A 13,728-nucleotide genomic window follows, 5' to 3' on the forward strand; every position below is an offset into this window, starting at 1 on the left:
ATAACCTTAAAGAATGTTCAGTTTTTTTTTTATGTCACAACTTTAAGGGCGCACAAGATATGGTTTCCCTGTTATTATTTGAGATAAATGTCTTAAATAACTCTAATAATAATAAAAAACAAATAATGATATATTAGCCTAAAAACAATAGCCTACATGCACAGTAAAAACCGCGACAGCCATAGCAGCTTGATGGCCTATTATACAAATTGGATTTTCATACGTGGAAATGAGAAGGCAAAGCAGAAGACAAAGTGGGCGAGCTTTCTAGGAGCCGGTCATGGGCTCATTTTAATAAAGTTAAACATAATGATATTATGATGGTTTTTAGTAGACCGGCTAATTTTTCTTTTGGCGGAGGGGTTTCCTATAGTGGCCGATAGTAGGCTACTGGCCTGTTGATAAGAGACTTTATTGTCTGTGAAGAAGAAAATTATTTGCCAAACTACTCATCAAGCTACAAAAAGAAAGATAAACCCTTCCAGGGCCAGTTATGGTGATGATGATGATGATGATGAAAAATCACTATAATATATTTAGAATATTCCTACAGGTACATAGCTGTGTCTGTGGTACACTGTAGAGTGCTACAGTGTAGTAAACAGTGACTGTATTGTACTTTACGGTATTTTGATCTGATATCACTATGATTATGCTATAATATTACTACAGGGCCTTATAGTTTTGCTATGATACCTGCATAGTATCCTTCTAAAATGTATTATTGGATTACAATAATTCATTTTTCCTAACGGCAGATAAGTAACTGTTCATACAGAATAACTGGCTGAGAATATGCATATCCTGTAATACTCAGGTTTATCGGACCTACAACATTGTAGTCTGTTATGAGGAGTAGAGCAGCGGTTCTCAACGTGGGGTCCGGGGACCACCAGGGGTCCTTGAGGGGGTTCCAGGGGGTCCCCATGATAAACTTCACCATTATTCATTTAGCCTACAGAAAGTTAACACAAGTAGAGAATGTAGAAGAATGACTATTTTGATCATAGTTTCACTGTTATCTCTCCACCTACAATACAGATACTCATGGAATTCTGGACAAAATCATATCTAACAATAAAAATATTCTCCGATTTAGGTCTGAGAGACAAAATTTCATTAAATGGGGGTCCGTGTCCCTAATGTGTAGGGTCTTTGATATGAAAAAGGTTGAGAACCACTGGAGTGAACAGTTGGGCTAAACGTCCAAATATGAACTGAAAACTATGATTTCATTACATATAGGCCTTTGGACTGGACCAAGGTGTGTGTATAAAAACACAGAGAGAGAGGGAAAGGGAGGAGGAAAATGAGAAAGCGCCTGTGTCACGTGACCTGTATTGCGACAACGGAAGTCTTCTCATACTGTAAAATCCAACGAATCACAACGAAGGCGGGAAGTTGGAACATTCGTCTCAACCAATCAGGATCTTCTGAAACATTGTAGCAGTTGAACGCAAGGAAAAGGCTATCACCACGCAGCCTTTTAGCTTGCTAGTTATATCCCATTTTATATCAAACAAAGCCAAGGGACAACAATAATTCTTTTTTAAGGCACTAAAGAATTGCGTCTTTACTACACAAAACTAACGGTGAGTATTGAAGCAGGTAACAGCGGGGTTTGTAGCTTACGGTAGCTTCACAATACTAGCATGCTAACGTTAGCAAACACCGGCGGGAGTCAAAATGGGCTTGGTCTATTTGCTGGAATAAACAGAGCAAATTGTCCTCCCGGTCTGAATTAAAGAAAAAATAGCAAAAGCAAAAGTACAGTTACAATCTAAAATACTCGTTGCTCCACCTTGTTTCTCGCAACACAAAGCGATGTTGTTTAAAGTAAGCAAACTAACGGGGTTCTATAACGCTCATTAAGTTACGTCTCAGCTTGTTCAACATGCAATACCAATGGCACTGACCCACCAGCTAATAGCTAATACTAATCATGGATTTTCTGTCACATTACTGTATTTTGAGAGGTGTAACGTTATTTCAGACAGGGGAAGTTAGGGAATATCAGGAAAATGTTGTTGAAGATTAATTTCATTTTTTGTTTCATTGTACGTTATATGAGGAACTAAGACTGCTTTTATTTGAGAAAATGCAAGAAGAAGAAGCCTGAGTTGTTCAGTTTAGGAGATGAGTTTAAGTTGGAATGGTTATTCAGGGAGGAAGTTTTTAGTGTGGCCAGTTTCATTGGGAAAGCATGGAAACCGAGACTGGAGAAGCTGTTTATTTGAATGTATGACTTTAATTTGTATGTTTTGATTATTATTTGTTTCTGGTTCTTGTTTGTTTGGTGGAACTCAATGTCTCTGTGTCTTGTAAGCCTATACGGGCTGGGCACCATGTGGTGCACGACACATGAATAACATCTATCTATCTATCAGGGAATTTTACAAATTGATCACCAAAATGTATTTACAAAGTGTTGCGCACATTCATTGCATTTGATGATGGTTTCAATGCAATGGTGGGATCACTGCTAGGAAAGGGTGGGCGTTTAGCTAATGTTAGCTGTAAGGCAAACAAATCACAAATCAATATTATGGTTTCATGCCCACCTAACAGTCTGACTGCCATCTTGATTCATCCATCCTTCATCTTTAGTAGTCCAGAACCTTGTAGTTTGTCAACCAGTTCGGTCTGCAAATCATTGGCAACTATTGTTTGATTTCAGCTTATCTAGCTTGAAAACATTGTATCAGTATATATTGGTTTGTACCATGAGCTGAATTATGATTACACTCCTGCTTTAATATGTCATTCTTTGGGCCCAGTAAATAAACATCAACTAGGTTTCATTAATTTTAAAGTCTATTTGGTGGGTCAGTAACTCTATTACAAAGATAGCCCCAATCTTAAACTTTGTGGTGTTTTGCTTTTCTTCAGATGACGGGCTCAAACGAGTACAAGCTGAACCAGGGCCCAGAGGACAGCATCTCTGCTGTGAAGTTCAGCCCCAGCACAGCCCAGTTCCTGCTGGTTTCCTCCTGGGACTGCACCGTCCGCCTCTTTGACGTTGGAGGCAACTCCATGAGAATGAAGTACCAGCACTCAGCTGCAGTTCTTGACTGTGCTTTTTATGTATGTCGCAAACGATGTCTATTCTTGTTTAGGTTCCTTATTATTATGGCATAGCTCACTAGCCTGCTACACATGGATAATATAACCTTTTACTTGCAGGATCCGACACATTCTTGGAGTGGAGGTTTAGATGCGCAGTTAAAAACTCATGATTTGAACACGGACCAAGGTAAGTCTGCCAGAACAGTATGTTGTGACAAGGTGTATGTCTGTCAAGTTCCCAAAACCGAGGGGTTGAAGTCACTGGATGTGGTTGTTTTATATTCTCTCTAAACAGATACAATAGTTGGAACACATGACGCCCCCATTCGCTGCGTGGAATACTGCCCAGAGGTCAACGTCATGGTAACTGGTAGCTGGGACAGGTCGGTTCGGCTGTGGGACCCAAGGACACCCTGCAACGCTGGCACCTTTACTCAGCCTGAAAAGGTAGAGTAAATGTTAATAGAGATGCATCAATACTGTTATTGCTCATCAGCTATGAGTACTTAATTTTGAGTAACCACAAATGCCAAGTATCGTGAGTACATGTGTTGATGGGCACCATTTTGATCAAAATTTTATTTTTAAAGAAAGAAATGTTAAATTCAACAAGTGAAAATCACATTAATCACCAAGTACTGTATATGTGCAGGATTTTGTCATGTTGATATTGGTGCAGATATGTATTAACATTATTACATATTATAAACATATTGACAACTTACAGGGTTTCCCAGTACATTTTTGCACAAGGCTTCCTTCCTAAACCTAAGGGCACATAGCATTAAATTCAGCCATTATATTTGTTTGTGGAGGTATCAAGTAAAGCTTTGGCATGGCCTATGTCTCATGCTTGTCTCATATTTGTGCTCTCTGTGAAAGGTGTACACCCTCTCTGTGGCTGGGGATCGGCTCATCGTAGGCACAGCTGGAAGGAGAGTACTGGTATGGGATCTGAGGAACATGGGCTATGTACAGCAGAGAAGAGAGTCCAGCCTCAAGTATCAGACTCGCTGCATCAGAGCCTTCCCCAACAAACAGGTACACTTTGAATCAGAATTGTCTATTAATGCACCTTCATGCACACAGATCTAATGAAACATACAGGCAACATTTAAAACCAGACAGATAATTTACACCTAATAAGAGTATCACGCTATCAATACAAATTCCTCTGTTAATGTGAAGAACGGTAACATCATATTCTGTGTCTTTGCTCCAGGGCTACGTCTTGAGTTCAATCGAGGGCCGTGTGGCGGTGGAGTACCTGGACCCCAGCCAGGAGGTTCAGAAGAAGAAGTATGCCTTCAAGTGCCACAGGCTGAAGGAGAATGGAATTGAGCATGTTTACCCTGTCAATGCCATCTCATTTCACAGTGTTCATAACACCTTCGCTACAGGTATGACTATTGACTGGTAAATGCTTTTCAATGTAAGTCTCTGGAAAATTGACTAAATCAATTATTTATTTCTTCCTATATTTCTCTTTCTGTGTTTCAGTTATTGGTCAACTTGTTTTCCATAAAGTCCATTGCCTTTCTCCCTCAGCATTCAAGCTATGACCATGTTTATGGTTTATTGCCCTGTGACCTATAGGACTAGATCTGTCAGGGGTGCATGAGGAACACAGTTATTATAGATCCTAATCTCAGCAATAACACTGCCTAAATCTTTTGAAGTTGACCTTGAGCCTCTCCTTCTCCCAGGTGGCTCAGATGGCTTCGTGAACATCTGGGACCCGTTCAACAAGAAGCGCCTGTGTCAGTTCCACCGCTACCCGACCAGCATCGCCTCGCTGGCCTTCAGCAATGACGGCACCATGCTCGCCATCGCCTCCTCCTACATGCAGGAGCAGGGAGACATCGGCCACCCGGAGGACGCCATCTTCATCCGCCAAGTCACAGATGCCGAGACCAAGCCCAAGTGAGTCTTCCTCCGCCCTGCGGTCCCCCGAGTTGCGTAGCACCACGGTTTGCTGCCCGCTGCATTTACAAGGAGCACGCACAGCTGCGGCATATGCTGATCTGTATCTCTGTCTGTCCACTTTTTCAATATCCGACAGTTGACAGATAGACAGATGAGAAAATCTTCCCATCAGTTTGTATATCTATGCTGTTGTGGTAAATATAAAGCATAGTTTAACCTCTAAAGCCCTATATGAAACATGTTCGATTTTTAGGTTCAGTGTTGAGCGACATGCTGGTATTTAAAAGGTAAAATTCATCAATGATTCATTTGATTTTGTACAGATATATGCAGTTTTTATTTATTAAAGACCAGTGAGGTTTGATTTTTTGTTTATACCATTATAGACTTACCCCCACCAATGTCACACCAAACCCTGTTTGATGTAGTAATGCTTCTTCCAATAGTTGATCCAGGTGTAGTAATAAAGAGCCTCTTTTAGCAGGTGTTTTTTTTTCACCCTCATACTGTCAAAGATGTTTAGTATGTAATCCAGGTAACTTGCACAATATACAAAGCTATGGCTTCACTTCAGATATTTTTTCTGAGGAAGTTGTAAAACATACAGTCAACTCTCTGGACCTGCATAAACTACACTTGGCGTTAACAAGGTTTTGGCCCTCATTCCTACATTAAACAGTTGAAATGAGCTCATAAGCAAGGTTTTCTGTAGTGTGTTTTTCATCAATGGTAAACGGTCAATTAAGGGTAATTTGCCCCATATTAGTCAATTTGACCCTACCTCATAGATTTTTGTCATGAGGATGGGTGGTTTTGCCCAGATTGTTTGACCTCAGACAGGAATACCACTATGAAACTGTAGTCCATTAATGGGGTATCACTTGTCTCCACGGCATAGGTTCAGCTATTGCTCATGAGTTGAAATCATGTTTTTGGTCCACAGGTCAACCTAAGTCCACCTTGGAATAGTTTCCTCTGCATATGTCCCCCTAAAATGTGGCCTATTGAAGCCTTTATCACATTTGGAATATCTGCTGGCATCCAGTGTACCATTAACATATTGTCTCCTGTCATTGTCTTCCCTTTCAATACAACAGTACCTATGTTTTCTTACTTGTAATTAATGTTTGTTAAAATTTCCTTTTCAGTGGTCTGTGTTGCGTATTGCTTTGTGTCTTGTAGTGCTGACAACCAGCTTTTTTTTTTTCTTTCGCTGAAGCTGTTCTTTATATCTGTAACATTTTTTCCTCTTTCCATCATTTTGATAAAGACAAGATTCCACAAACATGAATCGTTGCCGATTGTATGATTCAGCAAATGTTACATGTAGTTTATGAATCTCTTTTTATAATTGTTGTTGAATTAAAAGATGTTGGCGTTACTTTTGAATGACCATGATGACACTGATTCTTTCCTTGCATTACTCTTTGCTTGGCACTGACATTTGAATCTAATACTTTTAGAATAAAAAAACCCTGAAAATTCAAATTTTGACCTGCATCAATTCAATTCATACATTTTGTGCATATATGCCCTCCAAAAGAAAACCTATGAAATGCTAGGAATTTGTCAGGGCAGGAGAGGTTGTTCTGTTGATGTGTTGAGGGAAAGCGATGATCCACCAGTCTTGCCGAGGGCTCCACTTGCCCCCAGACAGTGACCTGTGCTGATAGACATCAGAGGGCTACGGCCTAAAGCAGATCCTGCTTTATTACTGGGGGAAACTGGGAGAAAAGCACCAAACCGGATGACCTGACTGCATCTGGAAGACTGCTATACTCTCAAAGAAGAAAAATGGGCCACTAAAATAAAGCAATCATGAGGCTTACTTAATTTCCAGATTTCTGGTTTTACTAGGGCGCTATCGCATGGCACCATGGTCATCTGGAGGTAAATTCATGTCTGTCAGTCAGGGCAGAAGCACTTAACTCCTCTATACCTGGGAGCTATCTAACTGCACCATGGTTTACAGCACAAAATCCTTTTCTACAAATCATGCCTGTTTTTGAGAGAAATCAAATTAATGAAAGGAAGCAAAAATTCTTACATTCTGAAAATGTAATATTGAAAATTTCACATCTCCAACAATCCTCTTCGTAAGAACTATATGTCATCGCCACCAATACACAAGGGGACCGTACAGAATCTGTACTTAATTATTTTAGCAATGCAGAATATAAAGGACAACAACGGGGATGTTGCAGCACTAATGGTCCTCCTCAGTGTGCAGACTGGCCTACTCAAACAATTATTAAGCTTTAACCAGTATACACACTATTGGGGTGGATAATACTTTTTTCATCATTATCGCCAAATTTATCTGGCAGTGCTTTGTGAGTTGTTGTTACCTTGGTGACAGAGTCAGACAAAACGCAGACCCTTTTAGTGCAGTCTGCATTATATGAATGGGAGCAGTGAACACAGGACAGTGCCCTGCAAAAGTCTAAGTGGTGCCTTTTTTCTCAGTTCAGATTTTCAATGGCGACTAATGCAATTTCTGAGGCCCTTCAGCAAAAGTAGCAGAGAAGATAGAGATGTCAATTATTCTATTTAAGAGCTACAATTTTTGTAATGGGTCTATCTGCTTCTGCGGTATCCTGGAAATGATTTGTTCGTTTGGTTAAATGATGTAACTAATTCCCATGATTGTTGATAATGAGTCAGTCTTTGACGTTGGATTATGACTGCAGCTTAATATGAAATGGCATTCATTTTGGAAGGTAATTACTGCTCATAAAGCAGACAGACGAGGGCTGGGGTTTGTTGTGGGGGGCTACAGTAAATTACCTTGTTTCCTGTCATCTTTGGCTTCCACTAAATTGGAAAATTGAGTTCCTTGAGTGCGCATTAGAACCGTTAAGGTTTTCTTCTCTGGCACTGGATAGCTATTTTGGAGGAAAAAGTAATTTAGTAACCCATTTGTCAGATGCATGAAAACAATTAGGATGGTTTTCTTTTTAACCTAACCTAGAAGAATAGTAACATATGATTGGAACACACAATTTGCACTATGTTTTAAATTAGTTATTGGAAATAAGGAGTGACTATTGTAGTCGTCATTCATTCAGCAGTATAAAGGATTTATTAAGAGCGTAGGTCTGTAATTCAGTGAACTACAGCAGATGAATCCACTGTATCTATCAGCATCTTCCTTGAAGCACGTCTTCCCAGCTGTTCTCCAGCTTATGGTTTTTTTTCCCTTTTTCAAAGGCCAAGTTAACCACATCTGTGGTTGTGTGGCCAGGCTCTGGTTTCCAACCACTGAAGTGTTGCAGACAGTTTGGCTCTACATGAAACCATTACATGACAATTAAAATGGGTGATTGTGCTCCTACAGCCTGTCAGGTGCATTTAACCCAACCACAAAAGGCTCTTATGTTCACTCAAGAGGGCACAGATGACCTTCAACCAGACACCTTATCTCTCAAGACCGGTTTCTAATATTATATCAAGCCGATGATACTATCCTTCGTGAGCTGTGTAGAAATGGGGAAATCACATGATGCATCAGGAAAATATTGACAGCGTTCTATATTATGATCTGTCTTTTGTTTCATTGCCATAAAAATCAAAGTTCTCGCACTCAAACCATGGAAATAAAGGAAGATGCTGTGATACAAAAAAATATCAATTTATTCTTTATTCTAACCAAAACAGAACAATACATTACCCCATACTGTATGCTATAGCGATCCAATAGCAGTGTCACCTAGCTCTGATGCAATTTCATGTTCCTTTGATTAAGTTATTTAGAATTTTTGAGTAAACACCACAAGCTTCATTTTATCACAGAACATGTATTCAGTTTCCACATCTATAACATACTTTAAAAATGAGTTGTTTCGTTGTGAGTCTTTGCAACTAACTGGGGACCAGCGCTTTCACAAAGATGGTGTTGAGAAATTGATTTCCATTGATGGTGCAGTTTACCAGCTCTTTGTGATAATGATCTTGTCTCATGGGGTAGGTGGCCTCAGTGAGGAAGTGGTTTTTCAATAAAGCTGTCTTATGGAAAGCACTCCCTACAGTAACATGCACAAAAAGAGATTGGTGTGCAAGATTTGTTTTAATGAAGTCTTTTTCAGTAGAGTAGCACATCTGAGGATTGGACAATGGGATTTCCCTGGTATTTAAAAACTAATCGGTTGACTTTATCATGTTGCTGTTTCACACAAATTGGCCGTACTGATCTTTAGAGCTGAAAACCTATGCAAGCAGGTCTAGTTCAGCGCAGCCACTATACCGGGCCTAAATGCAGATGGGTCCTGCAGGATGGGGTCCTGGCGTCCCGGCTGGGGAGTGAAACCTGAGCTCTCTCCCTCGGACGTGGCTGCGGCCTGCCACAGCGTCTCACTCCCAGCCCTCCCTGCCCCCGGGATGCTTTTAAAGAGATTTGGCGGGCGAGACAACATCTCCTCCAGAGCATTGTAGTTACATTAGAGCCTAATTAGACGGCGAGGCTTAAGGCCATGTATCCCACTGCTAAGTTTCACACTCGCAGCCATCCATCTCTGTACAGGCGGTGCAGGCAAGCGGGCGGCACGGGACGGGGCTGTGGAGGGAAGCTCACCTGGGACCCGGGCTGGTAAATCAAACATCTCTGGGCAGGACAGGAGGGTCACATAGTTTGGGGCAAATTAATCATTAGGTCCTGAAATATGTGCCATAGGTCTTTTAGAATTAAATTAACTATGGTGTACTTTTATTTGTGATTGAGAATGACGAGCCAATTCTGCATGGTAGCGCTCGGATTAGGGATGTAAATGATGAAAATAAAAATGAAAATACAAAATTCAATTCTTCACTGAAAGTCCAGCATCAACCTGTTTCAGTAAAAAAATTCACTTCAGAAGTAAATTGTTGAAATCACGCTTAAACGGAAAATGCAGCACCTTCATGTCATCTGCCAAATTGATGGATGTATGTATAAATAAGACCGGGGCAGTCAGTGCATCGGGGTCATGTTTGAATGTTTTATGGCCAGGGGGGAAGCAGAAGATGCAGAGATTAAAGGTGCAAAGACACAAAATAGTGAGCTCTCACTTTTGACCTTTGCTCACCAAGGTAAGACAATAGCTCAGCCCCAAAACTCAGAATGTTACAGAGAAATGTTTTAAGAAGAGCAACTGATTCGTAAGTGTTTTAGAGCTATACAGAACATCGAGTGGCAATACTTGGTGGTCCTTCCTCATCACGGACACCTTTCCCATGAATAGCATGTCATATCACACCATGACGGGTTCGTTATATTTCCTCTAGGGGTGAACCACAAGTACTTGAGCCATAACTGATACATGTTCTATAGAGAGCCATCTGTCAGGCTCTGTGAGAACCGAGGGGCAGGTCCTGTGGCTCGCACACAGCGAATTCCAATTGAAAACATAGAACCTGTTGCATTGTATCAACGATTTGCGGTCGGCTTCGGAGTGACAGGCAGTTTTCTTCATACTGTCATCCAATGTCAAAAAAGGGGTGGGGGGGCGAGTCCCGCGGGAGACTCTGGAAAACAGTTGCTTGTTATCCCCATTTAAACCGAAAATCAGATTGCAGGCCTTTTCAGCGCAGCCTCTTTGTGTGCCGTCCATGTCTATGAAACCCTCTGTGCTATTTAATGGGTTCATGGCCACGGGGCAAGGGTTACAGTTTGTCCTTCCTGCAATTAGCATTCACGGTTAGCTTAGCAGAACTAATGCACCGCATCTTTGAGGCTCAGGTTCCCTGTGCGCCTCGGAGTGACCGCAGGCCAGATCTAACTGACTCCTCGTATCCATTTCAACCTGCTTTATAAGGCGTTATTGGCAAAATCCCCTGAAGAATACCATTTAAAGTAAACCATTATCAGCCAGTTAAGTGTCGGTGTCACATTGTTGCTCTGCAGGAAAAAAAAAAATAAAGTTGTGAATGCTCCATGTAGGTGTATGTATGGCTGCAGGTTATGTAAGTACAAGAGTATTGGCACAAGAGTCTGAATCATAAGTGGCAGGCAGAGCAGCGTCCCCTGTGGCCCCCATTTTCACATCACAGATCAATAGGGGCCATTTCCGCTCCTCCGTCAATCTATTTTTTTATTCATTTCTCCTCGCTCACATTGCCGCATCGTAAAAGAAATGCTAATCTCCCGTGTTGTCATTCTTTTCCGTGTATGTCCGGCTCGCTCTTGCGACATTTAGGTCAAGGCACCAGTGATCTCATGGTACTTTTCCAGCGGCGCAGGAACACTTACACCAGCGCTATTGTGGAAACAGCTGTGGGCCGAAGGGATCTCATGGGTCTTAAGTGACACTGCCGCTAAAATGAAGCACCTTGGAGCTGTTCTCCCCGATTAGCTTTCTCTGTGTTGTGTAATATGACATAGATCGAACCCATGGAAGTTTATGTAGGTTGACTGCAGCATTGTTCGAGAACTATAGCAAATATGTAGGTTTCGTGGTGAACTGTGTGACTTTCATGGAGCAAGTGAATGTAATCCCTTTAGATGATGTGAGGATGTTCAATGTTGCTCTTGTTTGTGTGATAACACAGCAACGCCCATTACTAACATAATGGTTCCTTGGTCAATTTCAAAAGTAGGGTTAATGACTTTATTTATTATGGATGTGGAAATAGAAATGTTGCCCCCGTGTTTAAACTCCAACCTGTGGCTAGGCAGGGGAAAATCTATGTTATTGAATCCAAAATACATTTACCATTTACAAAGTGCATTTTGTCTGAGTGATCAGTGCATTACTTGGCCGGACAGAGTAAAATCAATGACGCAAAAAGAGGTGCTTTCATAAACAGCTTTTGATTATTGGCCATTATTAACTTTTCTGAATTCAGTGGAGTGAAATAGTGTTGCCCCATTGATTCAAATGCAGATTAAGCAAACTAATGTGAACACAGCAATCGATGTATTCATCCAGTGATGCTTCTGTATCTAGACTGGCAATGCACTGAGACTCCAGCGCACTCCAAAGTCTGGGGCTAATTCATCAGCGTCCACACATTATATTATTATTGATGGCTCTTGCCTTGGGCCAGTCCATTTGTTTTTCAGATTTGTGACAGGCGGCAGAATGCTGGATGGAGGTTTATTCTGCAGCCACGCCAGGAGCGGTGTGCGCAGCTCTCTTGTTTATCTATTGATCATCATACCTCCCGGTAATCTGGCGCCTGTCACATTTGACAACATTATGTGGAATAGGTCAGAGGACAGGGCTAATGAAACTGTTTGAAAGATGGATGTTGTTATCCGTGGTATTAACCTTGCAAATAGCTGTCAGAGGAAGCACATTTACCCACACATACCGGTGACCCAGCAGAGCCCTCTGTCTGCTAATGTCACTGTTGGCGTTACCATAAAAATAAAGCCCTGAGTATTCATTTTAGCAGTTGTTTTCAGGTGGTCCAGAGGCATGGTATGTGGCAAAAAAGCAACAATAAAGCATCACATCAGTGTTGCTGGGTGCTTCTGGAAAAATTACACATCTGAAAATTGGTTTGGCAACAAATGTCTTTTCAATGGATTGTTTGAGGGTGATGAAAAGAGCAGTATGGCTGTTTGAAGCAAGAAGAGACTCAACAGAGCCTTTGAAAACAAGTTCCAACCTATTTAACAAAAGTCTTGCGTCTATTTTAGACCTGGCAAAAGGTCAGAAAATATATTTCAATGAGAACTTATGAAATATATGCATTTTATCTACTACATTCTAGCAAAATGAACATAAACAAGTGAAATATCCTTGTAAATTCAGCATCTAATGATAATAACTGAGATATTATACACGTAGCCTATGGATTTGTGTGCTACAAAGTCTTAGAAATGAGATAGAAAATGACATTTTTTTTTTTTTGTAAGCACTGTGAGTGAAGTCATAAGAGAGGTCTCTAACACCAGGCGTGAAGTGAGCTGTGTGACTGTGAGCGCTCCCCTCATCTCCATCCTGGCTGGCTAATGTATCCCTCTCAATAGCCGGGCACAAGGAGAGAAAAGACTGCTTGTGTGAGGCACAAAAAGCCCCGCCGCGGTCACGTTCGCTACAGTAATTGGCAAAGGAAGCTTCATTTCATTCACTTATGTGCCGTCTTTTGTTGTCCTGTGGGTTTTCACAAGTGCGGTGCTGTTGAGAGGTGTTTAAGAACTGGCCATTCTCTGCAGACCCCAGCCTGTTGTTGTGCCCATTTACTTCTTTTTTGAAATACAGAATTAAGCAAGTCTTTCTCCGTCTTAATGTACACCCTGGAGCCTGCTAATAACTAATCATTTAATAGTTTCTTGATGAGACTTTTGAGTACCCTACTTCATTTAGAACATTTGTAAGTGGTGGGGGAAAAAAAACATTTTAGTGTCTTATGGATCCTGCAGCTTTCCCACTCTGAAAGCTTTGTTGCAGTTCAGTAAAATGCTGGTCACAGACGAGCGGTTGGTGGGCATTAGAGGGACGACCTGTCCCCTTTCATCATCACATTGTAGTAGAGGTATAAAAGCCTGCAAAATGGAGCTGCCAATTATTATATTTTCACCACAATTACACTTTATCACGGTGTGAAATGCATCAAAAGATTCTTCACTTTGGGAAAAAATATTACATCAATGCATTACTTTCTCATAAGCACCCTTAACCCTCTGATATGTCCATTTTGTGTGAATATTGCTGCTAAGAAAGCCATTGGGGGAACGATTCCCGTTCGCTCATGCAGGTCAGGTGTAATCCGGTTATGTATTTTGCAGCATCACTTGCTATATTCCTCAAATTT

General features: G+C 41.1%; 1 protein-coding gene across 1 annotated transcript; it reads left to right on the plus strand.

Annotated features, from left to right (window-relative positions):
- Positions 1-1,462: 1,462 nt before the first annotated feature.
- On the plus strand, positions 1,463-5,530 carry bub3 (BUB3 mitotic checkpoint protein). Its single transcript, XM_071907889.1, has 7 exons — positions 1,463-1,592; positions 2,890-3,084; positions 3,184-3,253; positions 3,362-3,513; positions 3,949-4,107; positions 4,289-4,466; positions 4,773-5,530. The coding sequence occupies exons 2-7, from the start codon at positions 2,890-2,892 to the stop codon at positions 4,991-4,993; spliced, it is 975 nt and encodes a 324-aa protein (XP_071763990.1). The 5' UTR covers positions 1,463-1,592; the 3' UTR covers positions 4,994-5,530.
- The last annotated feature ends 8,198 nt before the right edge of the window (positions 5,531-13,728 follow it).

This window comes from Centroberyx gerrardi, chromosome 20 (assembly GCF_048128805.1).
Source record: "Centroberyx gerrardi isolate f3 chromosome 20, fCenGer3.hap1.cur.20231027, whole genome shotgun sequence".
Lineage (NCBI taxonomy): Eukaryota > Metazoa > Chordata > Actinopteri > Beryciformes > Berycidae > Centroberyx > Centroberyx gerrardi.

Coding starts and splice junctions, on each gene's coding strand:
- bub3 (XM_071907889.1), top strand. CDS start 2,890: ATGACGGGCTCAAACGAGTACAAGCTGAACCAGGGCCCAGAGGACAGC. Junction 3,254..3,361: donor TGATTTGAACACGGACCAAG/GTAAGTCTGCCA, acceptor CTCTCTAAACAG/ATACAATAGTTGGAACACAT. Junction 4,108..4,288: donor GAGCCTTCCCCAACAAACAG/GTACACTTTGAA, acceptor TCTTTGCTCCAG/GGCTACGTCTTGAGTTCAAT.